Source organism: Puntigrus tetrazona, chromosome 7 (assembly GCF_018831695.1).
Source record: "Puntigrus tetrazona isolate hp1 chromosome 7, ASM1883169v1, whole genome shotgun sequence".
NCBI lineage: Eukaryota > Metazoa > Chordata > Actinopteri > Cypriniformes > Cyprinidae > Puntigrus > Puntigrus tetrazona.
In genome coordinates, this window is record NC_056705.1 from 9,032,027 (window position 1) to 9,046,688 (window position 14,662).

Below are 14,662 nucleotides of genomic sequence, written 5' to 3' on the forward strand. Positions count from 1 at the left end.
AGCACCTACCACATAGCAACATTCTAACAACTAGAACATCCTAGTAACCACATGGCTACATTCTAACAACTAGAACACATTGCTGCGTGGCAACATTCTAACAGCTAGAGCACCCCATAGATATATAAGTAGATGCCTCATTAGCGACTGTTACTATGGGCCGTGTAAGCCGTCCGCCATATGGTAGCGTCATTCACAATAGGAATCACTGGATATTTGAAAGACGCCACAATCCTGCACAGAATGGCTCAACGGTTCTTTGTGAACCTACAGTATGGTAAAGATGTCAAATACACCGTTCCACCATGGCAGCTGCATCTACGCGCCTGGAACAGTCCAATGGGGATTCTGTACATGTCTATGAAAAACCTTAGCATCTACGTGGCAACATTCTAACAAGTAGAACTTTCTAGTAATCTCATAGCAACATTCTAAGAACAAGAACATTCTAGCAACCACATGATAACATTTTACCAACTATCTTTGTTACTTAAAAAATAGTAACCACATGGCAACATAATAACTACTAGAACACCGTAGAAACTACATGGCAACTATAGCACCCTAACAACTGCATGGTAACAGTCTACTATCTTTTTTACTTACTTTTTAAAAATTATAGCAATTTCGTGCCAAAATTCTAACAATACACCCTAGTAACTGCATGGCAACATTATCACAGCTAGAACGCCTTAGCAACTACATGGCAACATTCTAACAACTAGAACATATTAGTAAGCTTCCACAACACCCTAGTGGGCATGACATGTTAAAACCAGTATAAAACCAATGCATAGCAACCTCCTAGCAGAAACCCTCTCATCTCCTGGAGTTGTCGTGCACTTGCAGGCATGATGTATTAGGATCTTGAATTTGTACTTTAACTTATTCGTAATTTTTGTCACGTAATATTTCTTGGAACCTAATTTATCTGTCATTATAATAAAGTACCTCTTTAAAGTCAACTCTCAAATAACAAACTCACTTTTTACACTCAGGGTCATTGCCGAAAACTATAACAACTTCTGCAACTTGGGTATTTAATGTTTCAAAATGTGTCTAGTTCATGTCTTCTTTTTACGTCTAGCATTTGAATTTCCAATAAATACCTTCCCACATCTTAATGTGCATAAACACTGTAACAAATTCTTCAAAAGTCCCATGATGGCGCGGCACTACAAAACACGCATTTGTTTTTTTGCGCTTCCTGACCATCTGTTCGTGTAAAGATCCCTTAATCTCGTCTCTCAGGTGACCAGTTCTCCGGTTTCCATGGATATGAACGGACTCTCTGTGCCAACGGAGTTCCTTTCCCGCCACAACTCAGATGGCATCATCACTTTCGTGGACCCTCGTTGCATCAACGTGATTGGCTACCAGCCTCAGGTCAGTTTGAATGTGCAGCTCCATATTAAAAGTGCTATGTGTAATTTTTTAACTGCATTAAAGCATAACAATTCCATGATGTTCTTCAGAAATTTAGTAGGTTCTCAAAAGTGTTCCTCCCAGAAACAATGCAACAGCCAGTTATTCTACTTCAAAATGTTTGTTCTGTGTCTGAATGTCTGTTTTTGTTCGTGTGACTCCACCCACTGCCAATTTAACATGTAGTGTTTCAGTTGCCAGTTGAAAAAAGCGTATTGAAGCCACGGAAGCCAGCAAGTGGCATCCAAAAACCGTCTATTTAAAAATATCTATGACCAGAGACAAGTCATCAACTCATCAGCTCACAGTGCAAGGCTTGTCACCTTCTGTTCTCAGATGCTCTTGTTCATGATGCGTGTCCTCAATCTGGCAACCTGTTTGAGCTCGAGTCTGAGGAGGAAGGGTGGGAGAAACAATTCTCTCTGGTATTTTGTGTTTTAGACTGCAGTCGGTATTATATACCGCACCCTTAATGCACAGTTGCTTTGACGATATCTATGTCTTGTTTGTTTAGCGCAGATATAACTTCAATCACAGATTCACGATGAAGTCAGGCAGGCTGTTTTCTGAATAATAGAGAATATCGAGGCTTATCTTGAAATAACATATTCCAGTTATTATTCATTACGGCCCTGATGCCGGCTGTGCTCTGTTTAACAAGTGCGAAGAATTTGTAAGAATAAAGCATTCATGCGACCTTTCCTTTTCTTGGGTTTGAACAGGATCTTCTTGGCAAAGACATTTTGGAGTTCTGTCACCCGGAGGACCAAAGCCACCTGCGAGAGAGCTTCCAACAGGTACACCAACAAAACAACCAGCAGTCAACCAGTCCTACACACTTTCAGCAGCGCCGTGATCCTCTAGGAAAGAAACCTCATAAACGACATCTCTCGAAGTTCTCTTTAAGAAGAAATGAGAGATAATTGAGTCTACTAGGACTGGATTCACGAAACATTCTTACGAATAATATTCTTCTTTCATAATTTAAGGCTCATCTGGAATCAGATTATGCCATTTTTTCCTTACTTTAAAAAAAAAAGTCTTTGGCAAGGCTTTAGCTTCTTTCTTAAGAAGATCCTGTCCACGATTTTCCAGTTTCCTGAGAAAAAACACTCCTGTAGTCTCCTAGAGATCCAACAGATCTCATCATAAACCAGATATCTCAACATTAGCCCAATATAAATTTCTCATGAAGTTCCCCCAAGAGCAATTGATCGGAGTCGGTGACCGCGTTCGTTTCATAGTTCGGGTCTCGCTGTATGTCAGCTATGTTTGTTTTGTCACAGGAATTTTAGGAGAAACGATGACATGGTGGACTCTGTAGACTCCAGAGCTGTTAAAGAGCAGTCTCTTGAGCTGGCGTTGTGTGAACGTTGCTCGCCAAGCAAAACAATTTTTTTCTCAACCGGCCCCACAGTCCTTTGCTTCCCCGCTCTAGTCAGTGCTAGGAAGTGAACTTGAGAACAAGTCTCCATCGGTTAGTGTGTGTTGATTGGCTACTGCAGAGAGTCCGTGGAGTACCTGTGGAGAACGGTAGAGTGGTCTTGTGTTTGGACGTTTGAAGAGGTTTTCTCTGTTGCAGCTGTTGTTGTTTGTCTTTCTGTTTTTGAATCCCGTTGCCAATTAAACCACAAGCTGGTGCTCTTCAGAAGCTCTTTTGACTTCCTCCTCTCTCTTCCTGTCGCACCACCTCTGTTCCTGCTCTTTACCTCATCCTATCTCTTTATCTTTGGTCTTTTACAAAACACACTGTTTTTCTTTTATACTGCTCCTTATTTTTCAGCCCCCTTTCTTTATCCTTAACTCTTTATCTGACATTTTGTTTCTTTATTCTATTAAAGAGCGATATTATGTGTTGCTCATGTTGTGTTTATAGTGTTTATTCATATTTTAAATATTTTATAAGCAGATTTTATTTTTATATTTTATATAATATTTTTTTGTCAGTTTTATTTCTTGCTTTTTAGTTTTTGCTCTTTCTGTCAGGTCACCAAAGTCTTTGTTTTATGCTGCTTATAATTGCTCAGTATTTTATTTTTTGTTCAATTTCCAGTTCGGTATTATTTGTTTCTTTGCATTATTTCTGTACTATTATAGTGTTTCTTCATTTTTGTTTCTTTTGCAACGCTTTTTATTTTTACAATATGCAATTTTCAATTAAATTTGAGCTTTTTTTGAAAACTAATGTTTAATATTTCTATTTAATGAAATTTCATTTGTTTTAGTGTTTTAATCTAGTAATTTTATTACTTCAATTTGAACAAATTAGAAACATTTTTCATCTGATATATTTTATTTCTGCTTTATTTCAAATAATTAAACTGGTTGAACATAGTTTATCATTTTTCTGTGGTTTTCAAATTATTTCAAATTATTTGTTTATTCATAGTGTTATTTTTTTATAGTGTTAATATTTTATAATTAGATTTAATGTTACATTTCCATATAAATTTTAGTATAGTTGCCGTATTCGTTTGCCATTTTTGTTAGTTTTTTATTTTTATTTTTGAATTCATTTCTGTATTATAGGTTTTTTTGTTATTTCAATTAAAAAAAAAGTATAAAATTAAATTTTTTTTCATTTCATATAAACATTTTATTTTATTTGATTTCATCTTTTATTTCAGGTTACAGTTTTCACTTCTCCTGTCGCACATCGCCTCTGTTCTTGCATTTTATCTCATCCTGTCTTCTTATCTTTTGTCTTTTTACAAAAACGCTCTGTTTTTCTTTTATCCTGGTCTTTATTCCCCCAGCTTTTTTTGGCCCCTTTTTCTTTTGTCTTCTACTTCCCGTCTGGGAGTTTACAGCTATCATCAGTATTCTCTTCACATCCTGATGTGCCAACGGTGTGTGTGTGTGTGTGTGTGTGTTGGTATTCCACCCCATGGGATGGTATTGTGGGCACTTGAAGGGTGGGTGCATTGTTTTTACTCCCTAGATGATCGTGCCCTCTATATTACGTGCTTCGCTTCTTAAAAGCCCCTCAAATCCTCCTCTTCACTTTTCCCGGAAGGCCAAGGTTGAGTGGTCAGGTACGCCACAAAGAGATTTGTCAAAGTACTTTCACCTGTTTCTCAGCGTAGGTCTGTTGATGGCTGATAAAGACCCCTCTGGCTGACATCCAGAAAAGCCTTCAGATAACTGGACGTCTTCGAAACATGAGACCACACACACACACACACACACACGTGCGCATCGGCATCCACAAACCCACACCTGTTTCTGAGTCTTATCTGTGTCTTATCTTGTACTTTTGAAGCCAAGTGGAACAAAAGCCGACAATTTATGCGTAGCGAGACTGCGAAAGTGTGTTATTCTTGGCCTGCAGTTTGGATGCCGAGTCCCGGCAGATGTCAGAGGCTAGAACAATATACATTCACGGGGTTGCTCGAAATCACTTGATGTTGCGGACTACTGGATTCTTACTTGACAGGTTCTTTACCGAGCGAAGATGAAGAGACCATTTGTCACAAAACAATGGAAAAAGAAAACCGCAGAGAGAGATAAATCTGAGATCCTGCCTCGATTTTATAATCCAAAATTCTCTGGCTTCTCTAAAGTCAACTTAAACTTTACATCGACCCTCTAATACACGCTCCTGCTGTTATAATTGAATCTAAGCTGATTTAATAACTCGCTTTACCGTTAAAAACACTTTCCCGAATCCCTCTTCAGCTTCATCCAGCCAAATGAATAAAACAGTAAAAAAGGTATATTTAAGATATTATATTACAGGCCTACATTAAATCTAGTCGGCCTACAGGATGTCAAACACAATTAAATAAAATGTGTATTAAGTTTTCTGTTCTTCGTTATACACCTGCATGCATAATACGTTTTTGGTTTTTTTTTGCCATAGATCTGCATTCGATAAATTAAAACCTTCACCTAATGTAAATTAAAAGCATATTTTTCAGGCTAAAATAAATATAAATATTAGATTACCAGATTGCGCAATATTAGATAACACATAACTGAAATAACATAAGCAAAAAGAGAATAAAATAAGAATTACTGAAACATAAGTCGTTTAATTGAAGTTCAATATAAATATTTAAGAATCCAGAAGCTAATAAAAATGACAAAAGCACATTAAAAAAATTATATATATATTTATAAATATATATATAAATATATATATGTTATGTGTGTGTATATATATATATATATATATATATATATATATATATATATATATATATATATATATATATATATATATATATATATTTACATAAACGCTAATTCTATATATTTATAAATAATATTAAATAGCACTGATGGAGATCTTAAAGATGAGGATATTTTTTTTATCAGTCTCTGTTATCTGTCAATGTATCAGTTATCGCCTTCAAAATCTAGGGTTTCTCAGAATTAGATGAGATTATATTAAACTAAAAAAATGGCTTGCAGTTTTTAATATTATTATCACAGAATGAAAGGTTAAGATACGATTTACATATATATTTCATAATATACTAATCTCTGCAGTGCTCCGAGAGCTTCGAGGGCACTGCCAATGAGCTTTCTATTCTTTCCGTGATGTCTAAAAGCAATAATTAGGATGATTTTCTGTTCTCGGCTCCAATTCAGGTGTTTCCTGCTGAACCATGTGTACTCGGTTCAAAAAAAAGCGCCCTTTGGTGACTCCGCAGCTCATTCGTTGAAACCCTGAGTCGCGTGTCTTAAGGTTTGGGACACAGTGAACTCTGGGATCTGTTTAAGAAGTTAAAATGTTTGTCTCTTTCCCTCCTGAGATCTTAAGGTCCTTTCTCAAGCCGAAAAGGAAAAGTGGCCTCTCGTCGCCAAGAACAATATCCCATATCCTCTTTAAAAGCATGATATGCATCTGAAGAAGTCAAGTTTCTCTCTCTTTTTTCCTTTTTTTACTCACTTGAAGTTGTCTGCATTTTTTTTACTCACTTGAAGTGTGGCTGTCTGCCTTTTGTTTAAAAGAGCCATTTTTTGTCAAATTGACTTGACTACATGCTCTGTTGAGTTGAAAGCTGTTTTGTCTGAACACAGCTTTTTTTTATTTTAAAGCAATCTCTGTATTTGGATGGGCTTTAACTGACAATAGGGGTGAGCGTGTGGAGAGCATTCGGATGGGGTTCAGAGTCTTACTTGTCACAAAAGCATGACGACAAATTGAGGTCTTGTTCCTCGTACGTATTGTTTTGCATGGTAATGCGAGGAATATGTGGTTCTGAAAGGCAAAAACACTCGTGCATCCTAGAAAAACCAATGATGGTAGATTTTCCACTGAGGTAAACTTTATTAGTCATCGACGGCGCCTGTGATGCATCGGGTTTGGTTTGCTTTCTGAATCCGGCATCGATGAGGGACAGATTATCATTCTTGCATAAAGCATGTAATATTCCTCGTCTTCCTAATTCTAAAAAGCCAATTTGTGTTCACATTTGGCACTGGACGAGCCTTCATTTTGGTTCCTAGTGGGGGACTTTGATAATAGCTTTGGTATTTGCTCTAGGAACTGATTGGTCGTATTTTGCTCATTCTTTCACTGATTACAGTCATTGTTCATTCATGTCAAGCATAATTGCACCAGCTATTTGTATGTTCTTACTTAAATAATAAAGTCCACATTAGAGGCTTAGTAGATGCTAGCTACTTCAAATTTATTTGCACCGTTAGTTATCTAAAAAAGGTCTTGATTTCTCCATAAGGTAATAGGTAAGTAAATAATTTTTAATTGTTTGCCATCAAAAATGTATATATATGTGTGTATGTATGTGTGTATATATATATATATATATATATATATATATATATATATATATATATATATATATATATATATAATAATGTGTGTATATATATATATATATATATATATATATATATATATATACATTATTTATATATATACATATACACATATATATATATATACATTATTTATATATATATATACACATTATTTATATATATATATTATATTATATTGTTTGAAAGCACTATAAAATACCCATTTCTATTTCGATGTTATTGACATTCAAAAATAAGCAGTAAATCAATACAAAAAATTATTAATTCATTTATTTTTTTTTAGTTTTGTGCGCTCTCAAGATCCAGTTTTTGTTGAAGAGTTACTATCAAGTCATTTATTTACAATGTTCTCTTTAATAAAAAAATATAACCTTCATGATACGTGTCTAAATGAGCTCATTGATGCATTTCAATAAACCTACCGTTTATAAGCTTCGGTACATACTCATAGCTTATACACGCAGAGATGCTGCAAGTTTAATAACGCAAGTAGCGTCCAAGCTATGCTGTTACTTGCTGGTTTTTACAGATTAAAATTTCTCCGATATAAATGCGTGCGACGTGAACCGCGTTCTTCTGTCGTGTTCAGGTGGTCAAGCTGAAAGGCCAGGTTCTCTCGGTCATGTACCGCTTCCGGATGAAGAACCGAGAGTGGATGCTCATCAGAACCAGCAGCTTCACCTTCCAGAACCCTTATTCAGACGAGATCGAGTACATCATCTGCACCAACACCAATGTCAAGTACGTACAGCCTTCTCATTTCATCTCCCGAAGACCGTCCTAATAGACTTGTCATGCTTTGTTGGGAGCGCAGTGCCAGATGCCGTTGCACCAAAAATTTCGTTTCGGTTTCAGGCCAAAACTGTTTTTTGGAGTGCCGAAAACATAGACTCTGGTGGCGGTGTAAAATGAGCTTTTCTCTCTAACGGCAGGTTTTGAGTGCGGCCCGTGTCTATTCTGGTAACAGATAAACATGTCAGGTGTTTGGGTGCGAAAAGGTTCGGTTTTTAAAGGACGTCAAGAAAGAGCTTGTAAACAATATGTCGCCCAGTGTTACGTTTACCTCAGCAAAATCGTATAAACATACAAAAAATAAATGTTAAACACAAAAAAACCTTACTTTAACTTTAGTTGTTATTGTTTAAAGTAAGTCTGAATTAATCATGTTTTTTATTACGGCCGCCATTTAAAGTTAATCCAGTTAATATGAATAATTTAATACGCAACTCTGTAAATACTTTTAATTTTTGATTATTAATAATTTGATTATTTAACACATGCAATCAATTACTTATTGCATTAACTTCAGGTTTTGATTTTGGGTTCTTCCTAAATGAAAAAAAATTCAGTTTCTGTTTTTCAGGTAAAAAAAATACTATAGTCGCCAATTAATTGTTTATATTTCTACAAATTAGAGTGGAATCATAATAATGTCATTAAATCATTTTACACACAACTCTATATATACTTTTAATTGAGTGTTTTTTTTATCAAACTAATGCAATCGCTTGATTATTACGTTAACCTGGCCTTGGTTTTGATAACTTTCGCAAAATCGAAAACAAATAAAATTCTGTTTCAGATTTTCAGGTTAAAAAATGCATTTTAGTGCATCGCTAATTGCAAACTTTCACAGCGGTAGACTATCAAGGGCTCTTGTTTACCGACTGATGGATTTAGGTGCTTTTTGTAATTAGCCACAACCACGCGACCAGCCTCGAGACGTTTGGGCCTCTGTTGCCTCAAACCTGAAATCAATATCATTTATTCTCCTTCTGTTTAACACTTCTGAAATATTTGCCTGTTCTTCTGGTGCTGGCAGAATGGGCTTGATTTATGCCCACGCGGGTCCTGTGAACTTGTAGATGTGCATTTAAAGCAGCTTGTATTTACTTTGCCCTCAGGTGCAACTTTGGGTGGATTTCTTTTCGTCTTTTAGGGTGGGCTTGTCGAAGGATACGGTCCAGGGAGGTGTAAATAGCAAACAAGACCATTTCCACAGTACATATTTAGTCACCCTATTCTAATCTATATAGGCAGCTGCCTTCTGATGCCAGCTTTATAATTAGACGTAAAGTTTCCTCGGCTTTGCTAAACGAATGAATGCATATGTCAACACAAAACAAATGACCACCAATACGTTTGAAAGAAAAGCATAGTAGGCTAATCAATGTACATAATTATGCAATACGTATTCCAGACATAATTATTCACAACTGCCCGTTTGTGGAAAAATGTATAAATATTTTATTCCAAAAACACGTTAATTCTTACTTTTAGTGCAAATCATTACCTAGGCGCTTCCTAGACACAGTAGAGTCGTAATAAATGATTTATGATCTGTTGTTTGTCGAAAAAGGTGGATTACGAGAGCGTCTAACTCAAATTAAACCTTTATAAGCGACTGATTTTGCAGAATAATTAGATCTGAATTATATGAGAGACTCCTTTTTAGCTTTGGTTTAGCTAACAATGCACATTTGAAATAATTATCGGCAAAGCATTTAATTATATTGTTGTTAGTATTATTATTGAAGACCGGTATCAGTTTAACTACAACTAAAAACCCTTTGTGAAAATAATATTGAGCTCAACCGTCGCACTAGCTGTGTAGCATTTAGCATAGCTTCCCAGTGATTAGCCGAGTCATGATGTATGCATGGCACACAGCTACGTTTCAGGTAGGTTTTTGCTTAATAATAAATGAAACGATAGCTTTAGCGTAGTTTAGTGAGTTTGTAGAGTCATAGTGACTTTTTTGTGTTTACAATAGAACAATTATATAAACTGGCAGTTAGCTAAAAACAGAGGCAGTTAGCGGTTCCCCCAGCTAAACCAAGCTAGTTGGATCGGTCTGTTTTGTTTTTTAAAATGTCAGCTGTTCATATTGTTTTAAGCTAGTTTAGGCTGTTTTTTTTAGCATGGGAATAACTGAAGGGTAGATAAAATGCGGTTTGCCTAATTTGAGTTATACGACATTTAGAGTTTGGTTTCGAACGCTGCTAATGAACGCTAATAAAATCGGGGTCTGTTACAAAACGGACATTCCCTCTTCCATGGTCAATAAACTTTCTCATCATTTCATAATTTCCTCACCAGTAATTCTCCTCACACAATGAAAAACAAGGGAGTCTTTGCACATTGTAATGTTTGAGCTCATTATGTTCACTGCGTGTTTGTTTTGCGTTTGAAATAAGCGCTCATATACCGCTCTGTATTTCCACGCTACTGAACACGGAGAAAACGATTATGTCGCCCACGAGAGAACCTGCTTTTAGGTCGCGTATATTATAAAAAGTTATGTTTGTGAGATCGGGGGGATGAAATTAACCCTGGGAGTTCAGTGGATACAGTCTTTTTATGTCTTTTGTTTATTTATGAGGACGTGTCAATGTTTCCTGTGATTTGTGATGCTATGAGAAATACGGTATTTTTAACCGTTTTGGGTTTGAAATATAGTTGGGGATTATTATGAGCCAGCTTCTTCATGTTGTTGTACTATTATTATACCGTATATAAATTGTTTGCATCTAGGGGTTAATATAAATATCCAGGACATTAAAATCAGTTTTGAATTTTTATTTTATTTTATTTTTTTACCAGTGATGGGAATAACGGCGTTAGTAACAGCTATTATTTTTTCAGTATCGAGTAATCAAACTAATTACCGTTTCCCCTTATTACAACATTGTTACCGTTTCCTCAACTCGTGCATAGCTCTTTAATTTTTCCCGCTAATGCATTTTCACCGGTTCGCTGTACACTTATCACACAGATAATAGTTTCTCAGTTACTAATAGTTACTTTCCCTGGTAATTAGTTAGTTTTATAAAGATGTAACTAACTCGGTTACTATTTGTGAAAAGTAACTAGTAACTGTAATGAATACATTTTTTATGTTGTAAAATTAACGTAGTCAATTTTCAACATTTGTCAGAGGGGCTCAGATCATTTGCTGTCGTTCTATCAGTCAGTTTTTATGTAACGTAATATAACAGGCTACCGCTAGCAAGTGGCTAATAGAATATGTTTTTTTTCCTGTGCCTTTTCAAATACTTCGGGCACACCCCTAATGCAAACCGTTTTCATTTTAAATAAATGAAAAATCTGCCCAAAAAGTTTTAAAGAAAAGTGAAGCACCATCTATTATGACTGATAATAGTAGTAGTAATAATAATCATATGTTTTAAGTAGCATTAAAATTATTTCTGAAGGATCAGGTGACACTGAGGACCGGAGTAACTTTGATCAGAGCAGAAAATTGCTTTTTAAATAGTTTTATAGGTCATTATATTTCACATTTTTACTGTGTCGAATAGATCCATACTTAATATCAACATATAAACGTGTGTATAAAGCCATTTTAAGGTTTTAGGTTGTTCTGCAAACCACACCTGTTTTCCTTCAAGTCATTTTTGGACAGTCTAACAATGTCTGACTTTGGCGGAATAAGGTGTGTGTGTGTGTGTGTGTGTGTGTGTGTGTGTGTGTGTGTGTGTGTGTGTGTGTCTGTGTGTGTGTGTGTGTCTGTAAACACCTGAGTGATTGTGTGTGTGTGTGTTGTACTTTTGGGAGAGTGTGAATATATGGGAGACATTCATCACACGTGGCATCATCTATCCCAGACTCCCCAGCTCATGACACGTGGAAGAATGCCGGAGCGAGTCGCCCTGGAGGCGTTTTCTCTGAGGAAACTGGGAAGGCAGAGCCTCCTTAAAAGTAAAATTGGACAAGAAAATTATTAGTTTCACAAAAATAAACCAAAAAAAAAAGACCCACAGATTGCAAAATAGATTAAATGGTGTGTAAATCATCTTCAGAAGGCAATATCAGCAGATAAAGTTTCAGAGGGAGGCAGAGTTTATTTTGTTCTCATTGAGATTTTATGGATTTATAGATTGTTACAAAAGTTTCTATTTGAAATAAACAATGTTCTTTTGAAAGAATCCTAAAAAAAAAGATTTCCACAGAAATACGGAAGCAGTAATTTTATTGTCATTTTTGCATTAAAACAATCAAACGTAAAGGCATTTATAACGTTACTCAAGTTTTTATTACTTGTTATTTCAGTGTTGGTTATTTTGGTACGTCAAATTAAACCAAATTGAAACGAGAAATTGTATTTTTGTTCTTATAAATTGCATTTTAGGTTTTTAAAAAAAGATTTGATGATAATTAGGATTTATTAAGGTTGTAGATAAATATAACACAGACTAAACTAAACTGATACTGTGATTGGCTAATGACCGATTTACTTCATCCGCTTCATAAAGATAACAAGCTTAATTCAGGACAAATTCTCTGAAAATATCCATTACATGTAAAATCATCTCGTTCTGGTATTTTTACTGGAAAGCAAGACCGAAAACACCGATTAAGCGAATGAGTTTTTGCTGCGCGCAAGCCAAGAAATCCCAGTGTGACGGATATCCAGAAAAACGGGCAGAAGTAAACAAAGCTTTCTCACATTAGGTGTCATTCTCTCCGTATTGACTTTGAGATTATGGGTAAATAATAAGAGCAGCGGGCACAGGCGAGATGAATATTCATGCACAGCGGAGCCAAGGTGAGACGCGCCAGATTGGCGAAATGCCTGCGGAATAGACGGGGATGGGAGAGGGCATGGAGAGAGCGATAAACACTCACCCCTCAGACAGGCCGCGCGGTAGGTAAGCAGATAAGACGTAAACAGCCCAACCAGAGCCAAGCCTGGCGTGGGCTGCGGGAATCAAGAACGTGACAATTGAGACGTTATTTACTTTCACTGACGTCGCCGTTCAACGTAAATCTTCACGCAGCCCTTCCTGCACAAAGGCCGGAAACACCATAAAAGCAGTCCACGCGCTCCACATTCACGTCCTGACATCTAATTCGGGTTATTTATGGAGGATCCCTCGTGTGGCGGCTCTCAAATCTCGTTATTCGGTCTATATATTTGAACACAGGCGAGAACTAATGGCGTTCGGCGTTAATTGTGCCGGTCTCAATGCAACTGCACGCAGGATTTCAGAGTTTCAGAGAGTCGGAAGCGCGCAGTTACAGTCCGGAAGACGAGTGCATTTCTGCAGTAGTTTATTTGTATAATTATTGAAGATTGTAAGACGTGCTTTGGAAGGGTTTAGTATAAAACCTATGGTGCGACATAGCAAAAATGTAAAAAAATAACACGAGAAAAGCGTATCTTCATTCTGACAAGTAGCTTGAAAGGTTAGTCAATGATAGAGAGTTATTTATTATTCACTACCCATATACTCTACTGTTCAAAGGTTTTGGGCAGAAACCATTTCTGTGCACTAAAGATGGCATTTATTTGATCAAAAATATTATCAGAAAGTTAGATATTATTGCAGTTTGAAATATAAATGTTCTTTTTTAATATATATTTTTTTATGTAATTTATTCCTGTGATATAAAGCTGATATTTCAGCGTCATTACTCCAGTCTTCAGTGTCACATGATCTTTCAGAAATCATTATAATATTCTAATTCGCTGCTTAAGAAACAGCTCTTATTATCAGTATTTATTACTATTATTGATTAAAAGAAAATAAACAATTCCAGCATTGACATTGACATTATAAATGTCTTTAATGCCAGTTTTGATTAAGATTTAATGTGTCTGTGATAAATAAAATCATTAATTTTTTTAAGGAACTGTAGGCAAAAACCTTTTTTCAATGCGATGGTCAAATTTGAGATTTTTTTTTGGAGTATTTGTTTTTTTTTCAGACCTAAATACACTGTTAAGTGTTTCTTTTATAGCATTTTTTCAAAGAATTCCCAAGATTTTTCATGTATAATTTTCTAGAAACACTCTCAGAAATAAAAGAAATATATACAAATTAGCACATATTTAATTAAATAATGCCTGGTTTTTATATATATATATATATATATATATATATATATATATATATATATATATATATATTTTTATATATTTTTTTTTTTTTTTTTTTTACCCTATTCACCTGCAGTGTCTCGCCTTAATGTTTTGACCAGTTAAGTTTTGAATGGTAGTGCATGTAGTGCATATTACTGCATTATGGGGTCTGATCTGCTCATCTCAACAACAGGCTTTAAAATATAAAGATTGGTCTGTAGCTCTATTGTTTGGCCTCAAACTGACTGGCCGTGTTTGTCTTGTAAGCCGCGTTGCTGAAGGGGACGGCGATGAATCACCGGGGTTCATCTGGGGTTTGAATCTCCAGTCTTTGTGTGCTTTAAACCCAGATACCCATCTACAGACATCTCCCTATAAAGTACGTACAGCTTTTAGAGCCTCAGAACAAACAGACGGATCATTAGCGATTCTGAAACAAAACTTTGGATATTTTGTTACAGGCGCCAGACACAGATCGCATTCAGAGGTGCCGCACTCAAAAGACTTTTATTACCTTTTGCTGTCTGAGAGAACATTTGATACTGTATTATGAGTGATGAT

The 14,662-nt window shown here is 35.8% G+C and overlaps 1 protein-coding gene across 5 annotated transcripts in view; it reads left to right on the plus strand.

Moving 5' to 3' along the window:
• arnt2 (aryl-hydrocarbon receptor nuclear translocator 2) overlaps window positions 1-14,662 on the plus strand; it is a 70,305-nt gene that overhangs the window by 35,242 nt on the left and 20,401 nt on the right. For all 5 annotated transcript variants that reach the window (XM_043244598.1, XM_043244597.1, XM_043244600.1 and 2 more), the window contains 3 exons: window positions 1,252-1,386; window positions 2,148-2,222; window positions 7,808-7,959. In XM_043244598.1, coding sequence (XP_043100533.1) covers window positions 1,252-1,386; window positions 2,148-2,222; window positions 7,808-7,959 — 362 coding nt within the window. The remainder of the gene's footprint in view (window positions 1-1,251; window positions 1,387-2,147; window positions 2,223-7,807; window positions 7,960-14,662) is intronic.